This window comes from Leucopleurus acutus (assembly GCF_964270905.1).
Source record: "Leucopleurus acutus genome assembly, chromosome: 5".
Classification (NCBI taxonomy): Eukaryota; Metazoa; Chordata; class Mammalia; order Artiodactyla; family Delphinidae; genus Leucopleurus; species Leucopleurus acutus.
Genome location: NC_139147.1, coordinates 14,244,987 through 14,265,600, shown reverse-complemented (window position 1 = coordinate 14,265,600; position 20,614 = coordinate 14,244,987). Strand labels below are relative to the sequence as shown.

General features: G+C 33.9%; 1 protein-coding gene across 1 annotated transcript; it reads right to left on the bottom strand.

The window, feature by feature from the left end:
• Positions 1–4,886: 4,886 nt before the first annotated feature.
• On the bottom strand, positions 4,887–12,953 carry LOC309962492 (uncharacterized protein; the record flags this gene model as incomplete). The annotated part of the gene is made up of 2 exons (XM_082840378.1): positions 4,887–5,178; positions 12,781–12,953. 2 exons carry the CDS (start codon positions 12,951–12,953, stop codon positions 4,887–4,889), a joined length of 465 nt encoding a protein of 154 aa, XP_082696504.1.
• Positions 12,954–20,614: the final 7,661 nt, after the last annotated feature.

Sequence of the window (20,614 nt, the reverse complement as noted above, 5' to 3'; positions counted from 1 at the left end):
GAAATTTTAATTGCCTCCCCCTTTCTCACTAATCAGTTCTCTTATGCAACAGATATTTATCGAGCTCATGTTATGGTTCAGAGCAGCTGAATCTCAAAAGCACCTGCAAAGGGCTTCCCTTCAGTCTTTGGTTTTCCTTTAGTTCAATCATCTTTTAACTAATTCTATATAAATCTTCAGGTAAATAAAGACCAATAATCTCTCTCACCGTTATCCTATTATGGCTTATGAGAAAGAAAAATAAAACACAGTCACATATTATAAACAGTCTAGGAAAATCTTTGTCAAATCAGTGTTCTCCCTTCTTGCTGAACTCTGAGTTACCTCAGGTGGTCAGAGCAGCATCTGAATTTTGATGGAAATAGAAAGACTTGAAAGAAGAACAAACAGTAGGGTTGTATTAGAATTCTAAAGTCCCAAAGCACCAGTCTTTTTTCTTTTTCAATAGATGCCAGAGAATTGATATCCTTCATAGCACAAGGGGTGGCAACAGTTGTATCTATAGCCTCCCTAACTAAAACCATAGTCATAGTCTCCAAGGCCATATCCTAAGCCCTAAGCCTCTAAAGCCACCAGAGGCACAGCCATAGCTCAGGCCACCATAGTAGTTGCTACGGTTGGAGATATATATACATATATATATATATGTATATATATATATATGTAATGTGAATGTTCTTTTTCAGGTATGAATTTTATTATCTGCCCATAGACTCTTATAGACCTCAGAAAAGGGTGTGACAACAAAACCAGACTTGCATAATTCTCATTCCATGGCTCAATGACATGAATAAAATCTCATTAATCTTTTGTCTTCTAAATTTAAGACTGTCGACACAGATTCCAATGAAATGCTCTGTGTCTATGCTGACAATGAATGTGGTATCATCAAAGACTACACATAAGATGACTGATATCTGTAAAAACCTCTAGCCAGGTATCATATCTCATTACTATTCAAAATAATGGGTACACTCTTCACTGGATGAAGTCAATATCATAGGAAACTATAGCAAATTTTCCAGTTTTTAAGATTGAAAAAATGTTGGTGGTGCTTGTTCAAAATCCCCAAGTATGCCACTTTTCCACTTCACTCTACTCCATTAAGAGTTTGAACAATTTATTTTTTTCCTACTAAAATCGAGTTGCTTAAAAGTTCAGCCATAATCAAGTTTCTCCTCTTTTTATAAAATAAATTGTGGTATTATTTTTGACAATACAATTAATAGTAGTTTCCCAAAGGCCTGACAGTGAATTTTGCATTGAATGTCCATTCAATTTACTTGATTTGTTGGGGTCATATGAGAATTCAGCACAATTTCTTTTTTTTTTTTACTTTATTTTATATTTTTTTAACATCTTCAGCACAACTTCTTTTTTAACACTTGATCTTCAGTTTACAAAATCATCAGCAAAGGAAACATGACAAAAAAATCATCCTAACACAACACTCTTGTTTAGATATTTTAGGAAAATGGAAATGGAATGGTGTGTCCATTTACCCTTATGTAGTATTTGTCTGGGAATTGTTGGATATGTTTGTGTCAAAGGAAATACAAATCAGTGAAAAAAATCAGTGTCATTAAGGATAATTAGGTTTCCTCTGATAATTGTCTACTTATTGGACCACAGCTCCAAATTTCATTTTATAATAAAAACATCAAGGAGACAGGATTTGAATTATTTAGTAGATATTAATTATTAGTACTAGAAAGATAAAACAAAACAACAGTTTTATTGCTGATGGGTCAACAGGAAACATTTTTATATTCAAACTATAAAATGTAAATTTAAATTATGCATCAGTTATTTCAGAAATGAAATGAATGTCCTTTTTTCCTTAAATGGTAGACGTGTCAACAATATAAAGCTTCATCTATCTAAGACATCTGTAAGTAAGCCCTCAAATCTTTGACCTTTTGATCTTCTAATGTGAAAAGTCCTAAAACGGCACCAATTATATCACTTCCTGCAGGAACTCTCAGACACAGGATTAACCCAAGGTGAAACACATATGATAAAGAGCAAATCTCTTTGACCTACTAGGAAATCTAGAGATCAGAATTTTCATTTTTAAAGGTAGCAGAATTTCATTTGAAAGATATACTTAGTACAAAATTTTTTAAACATCTATGTATTTTTCTGAATAAGCTACACCAAAAAGGCTTTTGAAAAATAATTTATTTATAAAAATTAGTAATTTGAAAACACTTTCACATGCATATCTTCCTCTGACCCTATCAATAGCTCTCTGATTTTTGCTGAGAAATATTATTTTCTTCTTTTTATAAATATACTTTGCTTTTGGAAGTAGAATTTTGCAACTTCATAATCATTTATGAAAGGCCTTAGCCTTAAGGTTTTCTTAAAGTTATATAAACAAAGAGGCTTTAGTTTGATTTGTATCACTTCACTCCTGATTCAAATTATCTGAAGGGAATATACCAAAAATCAACTTTTAAGAATCAAAATATTCAGTTAAAAATACAATTTGGTTTCTAAACAGGATGTTGGAAATCAATTGTCAATGCCTTGCCCATTCTTCAGCTAGTACTTTAATTCTGTCATTCGAGATCCTATTCAGTAAATTATTTGGATCACAAAATTTTATTTTTATATATATATATATATTTAACAAATATTAATTAGGCACCTCTCTGTGTTGGGTAGTATATTAATACAAGGGGTTCATACAGACCCTGACCTCAAAGCCTGCTCTATAATAGAGATATTAATTGTCCATCCCACCAATCCACAATTACTATGAAAGGCACTAACAAAAATGTTCCATATTTCTCCAATCCAGGGAATAAACATGGAATAGTTTGTTTTTAGATCCAAATTCACTGCCTTAATAAAAAAGGTACAATTTTATTTCACAACAATTTGACACACTTATCTATTAAGTTAAGAAACAGCATACATTTTTCAGCATCTAAATGTCAAGAGAAAATGCTTGTTTATTTTATTAAAGGTGATTTCCTTATTTTTGTACTTGAAAGAAAATGATCAGCAGTAACATGAAGTCTGGTTGAATAATGAGAAATTATTTTGCCAGTTTTATTTCCAATTTTACTTTACTAAAAAGATTAAAAGTAAATGATTTGCGGGCTTCCCTGGTGGCACACTGGTTGAGAGTCCACCTGCCGATGCAGGGGACGCGGTTTCGTGCCCCGGCCCGGAAAGATCCCACATGCCGCAGAGCGGCTGGGCCCGTGAGCCATGGCTGCTGAGCCTGCGCGTCCGGAGCCTGTGCTCCGCAACGGGAGAGGCCACAACAGTGAGAGGCCCGCGTACCACAAAAAAAAAAAAAAAAAAAAAAAGTAAATGATTTGCAAATTCACCAGGAACCCAGTTTCCCTGATAAGCATGTGAATGTTAAAATTAAGTTTCAGACAAATGCCTCCAAAAGCTCATCAAATAACCATCTTGTAGAAAAAGGCACTTAAACAAGAAACCATAATACAAACTGAACAGTTTGATTTCCATCTTTATGAAGAACTTGTTTGAAATAAATACTCCATGAACTACCCAGAGCAATATGATGAGAAACTTCAGTTTATTATTTTGTCTTTTAATGTAATTGTCATATCAGATCTCCCCAGATCTTCTTCCAAGTGTACCAAGTCATCTTACTAGCTTTTAGAGAACATGCTTTTTGAGATGCAAAGCATCTGAAAGCTACCACAAAAATGTTGTTCATGGGAAGAGGATGAGGGTAGAAAGTGATATCTAGCATTGCTATAGCATAAGAAATTGAAAAGATCTTGGATACCACCTAAAACAGTGATTTGCCAAGAAAGTTTTGACTAATAGAAAGTCTGAGGATCTAAACAAATTTATTAAAACAAATTATCTAAGAGTATACCCCAGGAAACTAAACTGGTAAATGCACTCCAGGAGTTTTAAATTTAGACAGTCCTAATGCTTACTTTTGAGAAAAAAATACCTTTTAAGAAGTAAGACCCTCACTATATAGGTAGGGAAACAGGAAAGCCAATTAAATCAGTTAACTTTTAAAGGAAGCAGAGTAGACTTGTATACATATATATTTATATATATGAAATATAAAATGTATTTCTTTCAAGATAGAATTGACCTGATTATACATAAAGAACATTAGAAATTTGAAAATTCTTTGTTGTGTACAGGAATGTTTTTAATCACCCTTTGTACCTTTCATATTACTATAAATATTATTTTGTATCAGCTTAATGTTTTATTTTAAAAATGTTTTCTTTGGTCACCATAGATTTACCATGCCATAATAAACCTGAGAGTAAAAACGATGACTATTGGAATAAAGTTTGCAATGTTATCATTTTTTAAGTAATAGAAATAATAGTGTACAGATGATTTTATAAAAATGAAATCACACACAAAATACCCTGGAAACAAATGAAAGATGGGACACATGAAAGTACAGGAGTTTAGTCCATCTTATTCTCCCGTATCCTCAAGACTCAAAACAATGCTCAGGACATGGAGACAGGAAGTGAACATTTGTTGAATCAAATTCATTATTGAATCAAACATTGTTGAGTCAAAACACCAATTCAAAGAAAAGGAGGGTAACATTCTGATTGAAATCCCATATATCCGTTAGAAATGTACTAAAATGAATTGATACAGTCATGATCCCTATGCCAGTTAAATATGTTCATTTAAAAATTTAAAATACAGGTTACACTTGGTCACAGCTGATGTTAGTGACTAAATAAAAATCAAGAAAGATTCCAGGTTCTTCCAGAGGAAGAAACTAGTTCCTTTGGAGCAGGAAGCCAAAAAATTATTAATATTTTCTAAACTTCAAGAAAAATGTTCACATTACTGAAAGATATGAGTAACAGCATGGGAATAGAAAGAGTCTGAGGATCTACAAGTTTCTAGTATAAGCCAGAAAAGCCATATCCTCCATAGCATGATGGGCAGTAGCAGCCATATCTGTAGCCTCCATGGCTACAGCCATGGCCCAGTCTGCAGAAGTTGCTGCATCCGCAGCCATGGCCATAGCCCAGGCCACCAAAACCTCCACAGCTGAAGCCCAGACCTTTGCAATAGTTGGCATAGTAGCTCATGGTGTCAAGTATTAGAGATCTGATTTGGTGCTGAAGAGGAATTTCCTGAGCATGACCATCTCTACCTTCCCCGAATGTTTTTATACCCTCAGTAGTGCAACTGGTAAACAATGACAGGTGATATTATTTCCACATAACAGAATAATGTAAAGTCTTAAAATTACTTTAAATTGTTCTTTTCTTACTTGCCAAAAGGTCCAAATTTTTGTTAAAGGAATTTTAGTAATAATAATTATTTTTTAATGAGTTTGCATTCCTAAAAACAGAATGTTTCCAAGATGAGAAATGATTATAGCCCCTTCAGAGGCCATACTGCACTGGTGTTCTAGTTAAAATTGTCTAATCTAGTTGATAGCTTCCAGTGGTCCTATAATTACATAACCTCAGATTGCTTCTCATTCCATTGTCTTAGCTACTGATCATTCCCAGAACCCAGGACCTTTTATCCATGGTGGTCAGGGCATAGTCACAAAGTCATTAGTGATTTCCAGATAGTCAAATTAAAAAACAAAAAAAACAAAACCGAGCAAAACCTTCTTGGTTTTTTATTTTGTTTTTTGTCAGTTATTTGGTTTGTTTGAACCTTCTTTGGCATTTGCCCTCCTCACCCATTCATTCTTCTTTTAAAGCTTTCTTCCCTTACTTTCTATGGCAAATGTTCAATTAGCTTTCTCTCTCAATTTCTTATGAGTCTTCTTCCCAATTTCTTATTCCTTTATTAACTCTAAAAGTGCCCCTTTTCCTCCATCTTCAATGTATACACTTTTCCCATGGAATTTCAATAAATATTGTGTTTAATAACCGTGCTTATACCGATTACTTTCAAAAGGCTTCTCTAAATATCAGCTCCATCAATTTGACTATTTACTGGATATGTCCCATTTGAATTGCATTCAAATTTCATGTTTAGTAGTAAATTCATTTTTTTTTCACAAAACTGCCTCTTGCCTGTATATTAGTCATTCAAATCACATACCAGAGTATGATCTTGGAATTAATTCTCTTTCATATTTTAGAAATATCTTCCCTACTCAGTGCATATTGAACCACAGCAACTCAACCATGTAAATGATAATTCATTAATATTTATGTCTGTTCATTGTTTTCACTTAACTCAGTCCTCCACCACTTTTTCCTGGATTAATGTAAGAACCTCCCCACCAGTCACACTTCCCCAAGGCAGGGCCCTCATCTGATCTGTTCTCCATACTGAGTCCAAATGAACATTCTGAAACACAAATCTGATCATTTCATTTTTCAGCCATTATACCTAAGTCATTAAGGAAAAGAATATACTCCTAAATTCACAAACAAGGTCTTTCATCACCAAACATTTTTCTCTATCCTGGTCTCTAACAATCTACCATATATTTCCCTTTATTCCATACATAAATAACAAAGACATTATTAATCCACTGCATGCTTTTGAGACTTTACAGGAGCTGCTCCTTCATTCTGGAATCTTCTTTTATACTTATGTACCCATCTTATTCCAACCCACCCTTCAAAAGATAGGTCAAGTGGCACCTTCTCCAAGGACATCCTAAGCTACTTCTACCTCTGCCTGATTTAGAAAATCCTTCAGAGTGCTGCTAAATGCCCTGGATAAAAGTCTGTCTTTGCATTTCATCAGATTTTAGTATACCAATTTGTTTACTGCCTTTTCCATTACATTATTTACTCCTTCAGGGCAAGAACATTTATTATAATCATATTTTATACTTTTGTGAATGGAATGGAGTAGGCAATATATTGTTAGTTGAATGAATAAATTAGTAAATGAACAGATCCATAGAAAACAAATAGCAAATATCTCTAACAGTCTCATCCACAAATTCAGAGATGCAAGAAGTGTTCATGTATACAAAGTATATAATAAAAACAACAAAAATGATTATCAAAGCATTCAACTAATAGCTTGCCCCTCCAGAAACAGAAGAAAACTTTAACGAAATACTTCATATTAAATTAAATATTAAATGTAAAAGAGATAAGAAGAAACAAAATGAGTTGAAAAACAGGAAAGAAATTTTTAAAAAGATAAAACCATATCAGAAGAAAGACCAAGTTCCAAGATTCATAAAGAAGTTTGGATTCAGATGAAAACAAATGATTCCACTGAGGAAAAGCAGGAAAATAATAAGGTAGAAAAAGTTATTTGATATTTGATTAAGTAAATGATACTAGTTGACATTCATTATTCAAAACTGAAAAATTAGCAGAAGTTTAATAAAAGAAAATGAGGAGCTAAGGACATTTTTACAAAAAATGCATAATTAATCACTGACAACCACTAAAAAAGTATCAAAACATTTCTAAATAGCTAAAGATATTTTTAAAATATTGAGTAAATAAAATATAGAGAGAAAGAAGCAGAGTAAATATAACAGTACAATAGTAATTATAACAAAAAAATAGTTTTTCAGAGCTGACACTAAACTAATAGCAACTTAATAAATATGAACTAGCTTAATTTACCTCTTAAAATATTATTTGGACTCACAAAGAGTCAACTATTTTCAAGAGAAACATTTAAAGCCATTATTAAGAAAGTCTAATAATAGAAGTATCAAAATAATTCAATAATGAGATACCACTAGACAATTATTGAAAAGGATAAAATCCCAGAAAATGACAATACCAATTGCTCACAAGAATGAAAAACAAAAAGAACACTCATTCACTGTTGGTGAGAAAGCAAAATGGTATAGCCACTATGTAAGGCAGTTTGGCAGTTTTTTAAAAAGCAAAATATCCTATAATCCAGTAACATTTCTGTCTGATATATACCCGAATGATTTGAAAATTTTTGTGTATTCAGAAACTTGTATGTGAATATTTATGACAGATTTTTCATAATTTCCAGCAACTGGAAGCAATATCCTTCAAGAAGTAAATGGGTAAACAAATACAGTACATCCATGCAATGAACCCAGCCATAAAAAGCATTGAGTTATCAAGATGAAAAGATATACATGAATCTTTTATTAAGTAAGTTTCTGACAGTGGAGAAACTTGACAAACACTGTCTCAGAGAGTTCAGAATCAACACCAACAGTGAAAAGTTATGCTGGTAGCATTCCTGATATGATGGAATGAAAATAGCAATTTACCTCTGCCACATTCCTTGCAAACACCATAATTCCACTCCAATCATGAGAAAAACGTTGAATGGATCCCAGTTGAAGGACTTTCTACAGAACACTTGACCAGTTCTGCTGGAACATTGTCAGGGTGATTGGGACTAGGGAAAGTCTGAGAACATGTCTTGTCAAGAGGAGCAATGACTAAATGCAATAAGGTACCCTAGATGCTATCCTAGAAAAGAAATATATATATTAAATAAAAACTAAAGAACTCTGAATAAAGTATGGACTTTAGTTGGTAATTATGTATCAATATAGATTTATTATTAGTTGTAACAGGTGCACCATACTAATGTAAAATGTTAATAATAGGGCAAATTGGGTGTGAGATTTATGGGAACTCTCTGTGCTATCTGTATAACGTTTTCTGCAAATCTACATCTGTTCTACAAAATTATCTTTTTAAAAATGTATAAGCAAATGTATATCAGTCAAAAGAGAATGAAAAGGCAGTTGTTTGTAACTCTGTTACCAAAGTAGAGTCTAACCAGATGATAAAACACAACAATGGAACCATCTTATAAAGTTAAAGACACTTTAAAATAAAGAAATAATGGTTACGATTGTATATGAAAAAAACAATACGGCAACCACCTTTATAGAGGAAAATATACTAGAGATGCATGGAGTCATAAACAACACAGCAATGCCAGAACAAGAAAGATAAAATGGAAAAGCATAAGTAATAATATGGAGGACCAAAATAATATAAACAATAGTGACTGACTTTAAAATTATATATAACTTTACATTTTAATAATAGAAAATAAAAGTTATTCTCAAGCACGTATGAAACATTACAAAAATGTATTAAATCACAAAGAAAGCATTAAGAGGTTCCATGAAGGAAATATTATAAAAATATTCTCTAATAATAATGTAATACAAGTAGAAATTAATAAATATAAATCAATAAAAACCCAGAAATTAAAACCAACACAAAACTATGAAATCTTGAGTGAAAAAAAGTCACAGGATTTTTAAATGGTGATAATGATAGTGAAAATTCTACATATTATAATATCTGGTATACATTACAAAGATAGCAGAAAAAAATTTAGTTTTAAGCACATATATAAGTAAAACACAAGTATGCAATAAAAGTACAAACAAGTAAACTAAAAGAAAGCAGAGGGAAGTTATAATAAAGATCAAAACAGCTATTGATCAGATAAAGCACAGAAATTTGTAGAAAAACAATAGAATACTTAATTACACAAAATTATGGTCATTGGAAACAAAAAATAGAAAACTATCAGCTAAATTAATTTTAAAAAGGAAGAAGGAAAATATAAATAAATTGAATTAATATATATATAATATAATATAAATGTAAGTAAACATATACAATTACATAGAGAAAGAGAGACAGACAGTGAAAGAGAGGGGGAAATCTTCTTTGTAGACTTTTGCTCAAATAAATTTGAAAATCCTCTCAATACTCTGTAATAACCTATATGGGAAAAGAATCCTAAAGAGAGTGGATATATGTACATGTATAACTGATTCACTTTGCTGTACTGCAAAACTAACACAGCATTGTAAATCAACTGTACTCTAAGAAAAATTAATTTAATGTTTAAAAAAAATTTTTTAATTGAAAACCCTGAATAAGATACATAATTTTCTAGGGGAAAAGTTTTACTAGAATTGAACCCATTAGAGATAGAAATTTTAAAGACTAATTTTTGAGAAGAAAAAGAAAGAACTGCTCCACACACAAAAAGCTGGAGGTTCCATTAGTTTCAAAGGCTAGTTTACCAAAAGTTCTAAGACATAATCCTTATGCAACATAAATTGTTCAAGAGCATTGAAAATGAATGAAGTCTCCAAATATGTTTTTTGAATCACTTATCTAACATTTATCTAAATTCAATGAAGAAAATGGCACACATGAAAGAAAATTACAGACTAATATTACTTCTGACTACATATGCATAAATTCTGCATAAAATATTAGCAAATAGAATCTAATACCATCATAAAAACAATACATCATAAGGAAATGGAATTTACTTGGAGAATATAAGTGATGTCGATATAAGGATACTCATTAATATAATGCATCACATTAATTGATTCAAGGAGAAAAATCATATTACTATTTCCATAAATGCTTAATAACTTTTGGCAACTTTCAACATTCATTCCTTATAAAAGCATTCAAGAAAAGAAGAATTGATGGTTAATTTTCTAACATAATAAAATTGACTTAAAGTTAGCATTTTAGGTAACTGAAACCCTAGAGGCATTTCCACAAAATTTAGGAGAAGGGCAAAGATGCCTACCCTATGCACTAGTATTAAACTTTGTCCTGGAGATATTAGCAAATGCAGTTGGGCAAAAAATATCAATAGATGAGTAAGAACTAGAAAAAGACTTTAAAAAGTAAAACAATCTCTACTTGCAGGCAGCACAGTAGCATATCTGGAAAAACCCTTGCGAATCAATGATGAAACTAACTCAAAAACTAAAATGATTCATCAATAACAAAATATAAAATTGTCAAAGAAAATGAATAGTTTTCATATACACAAGGAAGTAAAAGATATCATGATAGAGAAATATCTATTAACAAAAGTAAAACATATATAAAATATTTCAGAATACACTCAACAAAAAATTGCAAAACGTATATTCAGTGTTTTAATTCCTGAAAGATTTAAAAGTAGACTAGAATATTTTTTTTAATTCTCTTGTTTGTTGAATGGATGATTCAGTAACATAAGGATGTAATGTTAATGTAGTAGATCAACCGCTTATAAGGCTAGTAAGAAGGTTAAAAGACAAAAGTAGTAAAAAATAATTCTGTTCAGATTTTTTTATTGTAATTGCACTGAATCTATAAATCAGATTTGACAGATAATGATTCTTCTGATCCACAGTCATGACATATTTTCCTTATATTTAGACCTTCTTTAACTTCTATAAGTATGTTTTAATATTTACTATTAAGAAGAATTGCACACTTCTGTTAGATTTATTAATAGGTGTGCAACCACAAAGGTTTGACTTGTCATATTCTCATGATACACAAGTCTGACACAGCATCAACATTACTAATGGAGAGAAAAGTACTCAAAAATGCAGCAACAGTATTGTCTACATCAACATATGACAGACCTTAAACTACCAGATATGGTTTTCAGAATCCACTTTTCCACAAAAGACACACTTTTATTTCCAAGTGAGGAAAGCTAATAGGCAAGAGAAGGTTTCAGATATGTCAGCATCTAAAGTTTGATATTCACATAGCCTTCATCTGGCTACATTACTAATTTCCAATCTTCAACAGAACTGTGGTCCATAAATTTCAGATTCATTTACAGTGAACAATCTAGATAAACCATATCTAGCATTCTAGGAATGCTAAAAGCATTTACACATTTAGCATTCCTAGAATAGTCAGCTGTTGGATAGAATAACCCATTCAAAATCCTCATGATTCATTTTCACTTTTAGTCAGTAAATTCCATCACTCACCAAAGGACAAACTTGCCTCAGATACCTCTGGCCTTAAATTAGTATTTTGGGAAGAGTTTTAATCATAGATTTAATTTTTATATGAGAGAACTATTCAGATTTTTTTTCCTCTGGGGTCAGTTTTCATAAATTTAATTTATTACAATAATATACATTTGAGTTCAAGATAAATGGTTTTTGCTTCTATTTTAGATTTTTTATTTTATAAAATATTTTAAATATACCAAAAAGAAGAAAGAATAAATATTACAACAAATATTATCTACTTAACAATTGTTAATATTTTGATATACTTCTTTCATGTTTATTTTCGCAAGTGTTCTAAAATAATTTACTGCAAGCTAAAGTTTTTCCTTATCATTTTGTTTTGAAATTAACAAGATAATTTCCAAGGAATAATGAATTTTAAAAAATACACTAAAATTTGATTATCATCACAGAGCCTCTTCAACCTTTAGACATAGAATTCCTGTGTTTGGCCAGTAAAGAAAAAGATAGATATTGATAATGAGGAGGAAGAGGAGAATGATAAAATAAAGGAGAAGAAAATGAGGAAATGGAGAAGGAAGAGGTAAGGGGAAGAAGAAAGGAAAAAGAAGAAGGAGGAAGAGATAATTATGAAATAAGACATATTGGTAAATTTCTTAGCTATAAGAAGAAAACGTAAGAAGAAAACGTTGCCATGGTTGATGATTGTATTAATACATCACAGCAAGTTTAATGTGATTAAAAAATTGAAGTTTAAAACACATTTACTATGTCAGAAAAAAGTTTATTATTAGACATCGGATGCTAAAAGGCAAAGACTTGCTAGAGTATAGTGACTCTCCGTCCTATATAGAAGGAGAATCCCTGAGAGCATCACTAATCAAACACCAACATCTAGTTCATCAAGTTGTCTTCACATTAATGTCAGAAACCAGGTGGCCCAAATAACAGTTTCATTATCAAGACAGGATAAATGAAGCAAGCAGGTTATGGAATAAAGTTTTCCAGATGAATCAGAGTCTCACAGAAGACGAAGTCCACAAATTGTAAATCTTCATATAATTATTCAGTAGAAGCCAGAACACCAGTATCTTCTATAGTAATATGGATGGTAGCAGCCATATCCATAGCCTCCATAACCACAGCCATAGCCCAGCCTGCGGAAGCTACCACGTCTGCAGCTGTAGCCATAACCCAGGCCACCAAAGTCTCCACAGCTGTAGTCCAGGCCTTGGCAGTAGTTGCCATAGTAGCTCATGGTGTCAGGAGTGGTGAGTCTGACTTGGTATTGTAGGTCAGCTTTGGGACTGTGACCGCACAAGAGCATTTATATATGCTGGTGGGTGTGGAAAGCCACACCTCTAAATATCACCCCATAGAACACATTATTTGAAAACTATGTCAACTATCTTGTTTCCTAACTTCAAACCATGCCTTCCACTCGTTTCGTGACTCCTTATTTAAAAGTTATGTGACACATTTTATTTTCTGTTTTATTTGAATTCTTAGAAAATTATTTTACTGCTAATAAGACACTATTGTGTTTATAATCCCCAAACTTGTTTGGGTTTCTGAGTTTCAAGCTCCATAAACAAATTTCTATAAGCTTCCATTCTTCAAATTGCATTGCATGAGATTGCATTTACCGTCTAATTATACCCTTCCCTTTGCTGTTCCATGGCTGTTGACTCTTTTCTAAATTATGGGTGTTATCTTTCTTCTCCGAAGAATTCACATAAATTGAACCATAATTTTCTCCAAAATACTAGCCCTATGAAAAATGACAATCAACTATGATGTATGTCTTGAAACAAAGTGCTTTTAAAGTCAGCTGAGAACCCCATTTAGTAGTGCAATGATGTCATTTAATTTTTAAAAGAGCCACAAACTGAAGGCAAAGGAATTTCTCAATCATCACATTTCAGGTACAGTAAGCATGCTTGGTATATACCATTGAAGATTGCATAAAAAGAGTTCCTCCTAATCATTATAAGTAGCTTAGTTCCCTACCCCCAACTATATTCTTATTCCAGATACTAAATTCCATATTATAGTAAGATCATAAAATTTCAGGATTCAGAGAAACTTGGGGTACCATTTATTTGTGGCCTTTATTATTTTATAAGCAAGTGAGAAACCTGCAACTCAGACAAACAATTATACAACAATGATCTTTAGTGACAGTTGAGGACTAAAACCTTAGTTCATCAGGTAAATTTGAAATTTCCGCACTGCAGGTTAGGGAGTTTATTTTCCCATAGTGCACAGCTGCCTTATATTTTTGTTTATTCCCCTGTTTATTCCCACTATCATTAGATATAGATGCAAGTGACCTGAAACCCAGTATATTCAGCTTGTCCCACTTTAAAAAAAAAAATCTCAAAATAATTGAATATCAAAAATAGTATTGATGATTTTTGAACTTCCTTTACACTTACTACACTGGTTTCCCCTACCAGGTAATTAAGAGTGCAGTGTGATTAGGTGTTTCTATATTTCTATATTGATGGAACTTTCAAACTACAAATTGAAGGGAATTATTAGTGGTAAAGAACTGCTCTATTTGAATCTACTTTAGCTGGAAGAATTTAGTTTCAATGAAATTTAAGGTAAATTTTTTAAAAGACTATTGTCTTTGGTCCTGCTCATAACCCGATAAGACCAGTCATTTTGCTTTATCCTCAATAACAGAGGTTCTCATGCGATTCAACCTAGGAATTCTTCCTATGTCCAGTCCTAACCACTGGACTCCCAGGGAAGTCCCCTACTATCTGAAGTTCTTTACATGTATTGAACTCAAACTCAAAACAATCCTTTGTAGTACTATTACTATCTTGCTTAATTATCTGCACAAGGTCACACAGCTAATCAGTGGCTGAGAGGAGCTTCAAAACCAGTTTTCTGGCTCAAGAACCTGTGTTTTTGAGCTCACTATGTGGTTCATACAGGATACTGTCTCTATTGTCAGGTGAGGGTAAAGTTGTTTGACCTTCAGAAGGAGCACAACTTCAGAGAAAACTCTTAAACATTTAAACAAGAAACATTTAAACTATTTAAGCAAAATATAATTGCTTTTAAAAAGAAATAAAAAATAAATGTTTTAAATATTTTATTCTAAATCTACTTTAGTTGACTTAATAAAACAAAGCATGCTACTCATAGCTTAGCTTTTCTTAATTCTATAGAAACCCCATCATGAGTATTGATTAATGTAATACTGGCATTTAGAAATATCTAAGGGAGTTGTTAGCCTGCTGAAGGCAGCCTGCCCACCCCTTTGGGGTTAATCCATTCAACAAATATTTACCTAATGATCACTATTTCTCAGGCATTAATTTACTCAAGGTGAAAAAGGAAAACTAGTCCATGAACTTCATGGAGGCTACATTCTAGCATAGGATGAGATATTAAAGCATTGATATACAAGTATTATATAACTAGTGGACTTTGTAGGGAAAAAAGTGAATAGAAAATGAAATAAACAAGGAGCTCTCTTTGGAGGTCTGGGCAATTGTCTTGCCTGTGGTATGGTCTGGAACATAATCATGGGATATTGACTTGTTGGAAGACTGGGTTATTGTCCTTTAGCTAAATGTCTACAGAGCACTGTGTGATTCCAGATTTGTGGTTCTACCTCTCTACATCAAGACCATCTTGCTTTTTCATTGTTAGCTCTTGATATTTTCAAGTGATTTGACACAAACAAAATGATTTGCTTCTGTTAATCAGAAACTTCTCCTGCTGCTTCATCCTTCTGCACTTGAAAACTGTGTTTTCTCTTTTATCTATGTGTTCTATTTTAATATGATATTTTTAATAGTTTTCATTATTTTCTTATTTCTTTATTGATCTTTCTCTTCAAAATGTCAGTGGGACTTATATTAAAAACATACTTCTCTCCTCGGGTTTGTGTTGCATCTCATGAAATTGTAAATTGTCCCTCTAGAAACATTTACTGAGTGCCCAGTATGGTTCAGACACAGGCTATACCTTGAGTATACATCACTGAATAATGCACTCTCTTACTCCCTGCTTCAAAGAATACCAGTAGTATAACTTTCCAAATGTCACCTCTTTGGTTACCCTTTTTCCCTTCATACAATCCACAGTATTTTTAGGAACTTCTATGTCTATGACTAGAATAATAGTACAGGGAGTTTCACGTCTTAGTACTGGCTGAAAAATATCGTTTATCACATACATGCACACCTTATATTTAAATTAAAAAAATTATATTAATAAACATAAGTAATGAAATATATTAACAAATTAATTACTTTGCATTTACTCTGCATAGCTGAAAAAAGTCATCACCTCGTAAAACTCTGAAGATTAGCTACATCACAAATATATTTCCTCTCATCCCAACTGAATACTCAACTCTGCCCATAAACCTGTTTATTGGACCTTCCCCCATACCCACAGTCATGCCAAGATCTGTCTGTCTTTTAGAACACCTTCTCACTCTCCTATTCTCTCACTCTTGCCTACCACCTCTTCATTTCACAGAGCAGTCACCATCAGACAGTAACTGGCAACTCCCCACCTTCTCTCTCTCATCTGCACACTTACTCTCTTTGAAACTTACCTCAAATTCAATAGGTGAAACATTTTTTAAAGACAAAAACCACCAATCAGCTTCCCTTCCACCCATGTGGTCAATGGTTGTGTTTTGTTTTGTTTTGTTTCCCTCTTCCTTACTGTTTCTATGTTGGCTCACAACTTTAAAAATCGCCAGCTATCAAAGCCAGGAACCTGGATTTATACCTGAATCCAGCTTCTTTTTCTGCTTCCTCCAAATTCAAATTAATTGTCATTCCTTCAACAAATAATAGAGAACATTTACCTACTTATCTTGGAAACAAAGTAGTAAAAAGAAAAACAAGTCCCCCATCTCCAGGAGGCTAACAGTTTACTGGGGGAGATAGACCATCAACAAATACAGACTTAATTTAGTCATTCACCAAATATTTACCGAATGGCTACTTTGTGCTCAATATTTTTTTTAGGCACTGGAAAAGATATTTCACAGTAGTAAACAAAGCTGACAAGAGCCCTCTATTCCAGAAGCTTACATTCTAGTGGGGAGTAGGGCAAATGACCCAGCAATCAGGCAATCAATCAAAAGAGTATGTTACGGAGTGATAGTGGTAAACTGCTAAGAACAAATTATAAAGCAGAGGTGAGAGATAGGCAATGACCAATGGGGGAAATGAAGTTGTAGATAGATTGTTAGGGAGGGCCCATTCTAAATAAGTGTCTTCTAAGTGAAGACTGGAAAGGTGAGACCATGAGCCATGTAAGGCTACCTGAGGGAAGAGCATGGCAGGCAGATGGTACTGAAAGCACTCTTAGCAGCACCATTTAAGAAATAATTTTACACAAATACCTAAGGAGGTCATAGCAGGGCTTTGGGGTTGCTCTGAATCGGGTGGGAGGTGGTTGTTCAGGGTAGTATGAGAACATGTCTCTTGGTTAGGCAGCATGTTAAGCTGACTCCCCAAACCATCCCCTTTCCTGGGGTACACACCCTGCACTGCTCCCAGCACTGTGAATATAATGAGTTTTACTCCTGTGATCAGGCTATTTCATACGACACAGTTAAGAAAGGGAGATAATCTGGTTGGGCCTAACCTAATCATAAGATCCCTATAAGAGTAGAGTTTGCTCTGGCTGGTAGCAGAATAAGAAGTCATAGGCTCAGAGCATGAGGATTTGACATGTCTTTGCTAGCTTGAAGGTGGAGGGGCCCATGTGGCCAGGCATGTAAGTGACCTTTACTTATTCAGAGTGCCCTTTAGCTGATAGTCAGTATAGAAATGGGGACCCAATCCTACAAACCTAGGAACTGGATTCTGTCCATACCAGTATGAGCTTGGGAACAGACTCTTCCCCAGAGCCTCCAGACAAGAACTCAGCCCAGTTGATCCCCTTATTTCAGCTTTAGGATACTCTGTGCAGAGAACCCAGGGACACCTTGACCAAGTTCCCACCCACAGAAGTGAGAGCAAAGAAATGGATGCTGTTTTAACTTGATAAATGTATGGTTATTGTTAAGCAGCCATAGAAAACTAATATAGTGTCTTAACCTTTCTATCCTGAATGTTTTTAACACTCAAATTCCTAAAATTAAGTCATAGCAATAGCCCTAAACTTCATCATCTAAGTTTTGTCACACATTTACAATTCAGAAGGCGTTCAAGAAGAATTGAGAAAATAATATCATGGTAAATTTCGAATATTATTACTATTAGTTTCAAAAGTAAATGTATTAGAGGTTGAGCTTCTAAGGACGTGCTTTCTGACTTTTAGCATAGCTACAAAATCAGTACTGCTTTAATGCCACATTCCATCTGTCAAACTTCAAATGAGTACACTGTTCTTTACCCAAAGAAAGTTTTCTCCTCTGTACAGGTCAGTAAACCAAAGTTAAACAATTTAGCTTTTGGTCTGGTTATGTTATTTCATGTGACATTGGATAGTTTGTTACAATTTATTTTGATAACTGGGATCAAAATGGCTGTGTAAATCAAAAAGCTGTTGTAAATATTACTGAAGAAAACATAGGAAAGTGCTTTGAAAATACAATATTCTTTTTTTTAATGTATATTTTTATTTTTTTGGCTGTGTTGGGTCTTCGTTTCTGTGCGAGGGCTTTCTCTAGTTGTGGCAAGTGGGGGCCACTCTTCATCATGGTGCGCGGGCCTCTGACTATCGCGGCCTCTCTTGTTGCAGAGCACAGGCTCCAGACGTGCAGGCTCAGTAGTTGAGGCACACTGGCTTAGCTGCTCCGTGGCATGTGGGATCTTCCCAGACCAGGGCTTGAATCCGTGTCTCCTGCATTGGCAGACAGATTCTCAACCACTGCGCCACCAGGGAAGCCCAGAAAATACAATATTCTTTACTAAGTAAGAATATCCTTAAGTGATATTTCACTTAAAGAGAATCCAATGAAAGCCTAAAACAGTATATTCCTGATTAAAATCTATGACCATCAAACTAACGCCTTTCTGATACAATTGGTTCTAGAACTTTAATCTTCTTTCGACTTATAATAGTTACAAACCCGGGCACTGATTCTTCTAAGTTATCTCTCTTGGATTTCATATTCCCACTTGCAGCAATTCCTAGATAACTGCTACTATTATTTTTAACCGTTTTTTTTGTTTTGTTTTGTTTTATTTTGTTTTTTTGCGGTACGCGGGCCTGTCACTGCTGTGGCTTCTCCCATTGCGGAGCACAGGCTCCAGACGCGCAGGCTCAGCGGCCATGGCTCACGGGCCCAGCTGCTCCGCGGCATGTGGGATCCTCCCGGACCGGGGCACGGACCCGTGTCCCCTGCATCGGCAGGCAGACTCCCAACCACTGCGCCACCAGGGAAGCCCTGCTACCATTATTTCTGATGATGGTTATCACCTATGAAGTTGGAAGAGCTTCCCAGGCAATCTAACTCCACCTTCCAATTTCTAGTTTCTAAATGAAACTCTCCTGAAAATGTTGAATAAGTACATCTACTAGAGAAAACTACATCTAGTTATTGATTATGGGGAAACAAACTGCTGAAAGAATCAGGCTAACACAGACACTATGCCCAACACATTCTAAATCCTCCCTTCTGGTATATTTCTTTAATACTAAGCTCGGGCAGTATCTTTTTGGGGGGAACTTTCACTGACAACACAGACTTGATTGAATGCCCCACCTATGGGGTCCAATTGCTCCCAATACATAAATCTTTCTTAAAAGTCAATACAGAGAATTGCAATCATATATTTATTATCTGAATTTCCATCTGACCAGTAAGTTCATCAATATCCCTGGAAACTTTTTTATGTCTTTCTACCGCTTAGACTTAGTATGGGCACAATGTGATGATAATTACTCTTGTGTGGATGGATGAATAAATGCATGATTACATCTGTCATGGGAAGTGCCAGCGTGGCATCACCAAGCACAGCAAAAATTAATAAGTTAAAGCTCTTGTTGACAATTAGCAGCCTTTTCCTTAGATATCCAACACTAGTTCATCTAATAATATTATGAAATGTGGGCTAATGTATAATTATTTTGTACAGTTCATAAAAACTTTGGTATTGGCCCCTTGAACTTGTACTGCATGTGACATGCTCTATCTCATGTCTAAAATTTGTTACCAGTGTCTATTCCTACTATTTTATGAATCAACAGCTGAAGGCATGAATTATCAATATTTTTTTCGTAAGCAGAGACTGCTTCGTTTTTCATGATCATCCTGTGTTCTTGAAAGAAATTAAATATAGCATCTTTCAGGGTTTCTCCCCCTTTTTTCTGGATTTCATGTATTCTCTCTTTGGTTGGTTTGGTTTATAGACTCCAAAGCTAAGGATGTCACTGTCATTTATTAATATACATGTAGGTCAATGGTTGACCGATTTTGTGGTTATAGCTTGAATGCAGTTGTCTTTCAAAAGCTGTCATTCATTCAAAGACATCTTAAAAGAACTTTCTTCCTGATAACTGAAAAAAAAAGTACTTTAGAGAGGCAATAGAGTTCCATACAATCTCCGTTTTTGCAGGGTTTTATTACCAATGAAGCAAGTTGAATAAAAGGTGAAGATACCATCTAGAGATACAAAGAATAGGTAAACAGAACAGCCAAGGACAATGCAAGCAGTTCTGGAAGCCTAGAAACAGAAATGATTATTAACACACCCACACACCATACACTGGGACTTCTGGCCCTTTAAATAGAATCACAAACCGAATTACCTAAGTATAATTAGTTTGATTATCAAGGGAGTAAACCTAATCAAGGTAGGACATTTTGAGGAGCAAAGTTCTACAGTATGACAAGTGTCCCTTTGGGCACTCCATGCAAGGACTTGCTGAGACACGTACTCAAATATAACTTACAGCCTGTGTACCTGAAAGCAAGAATGG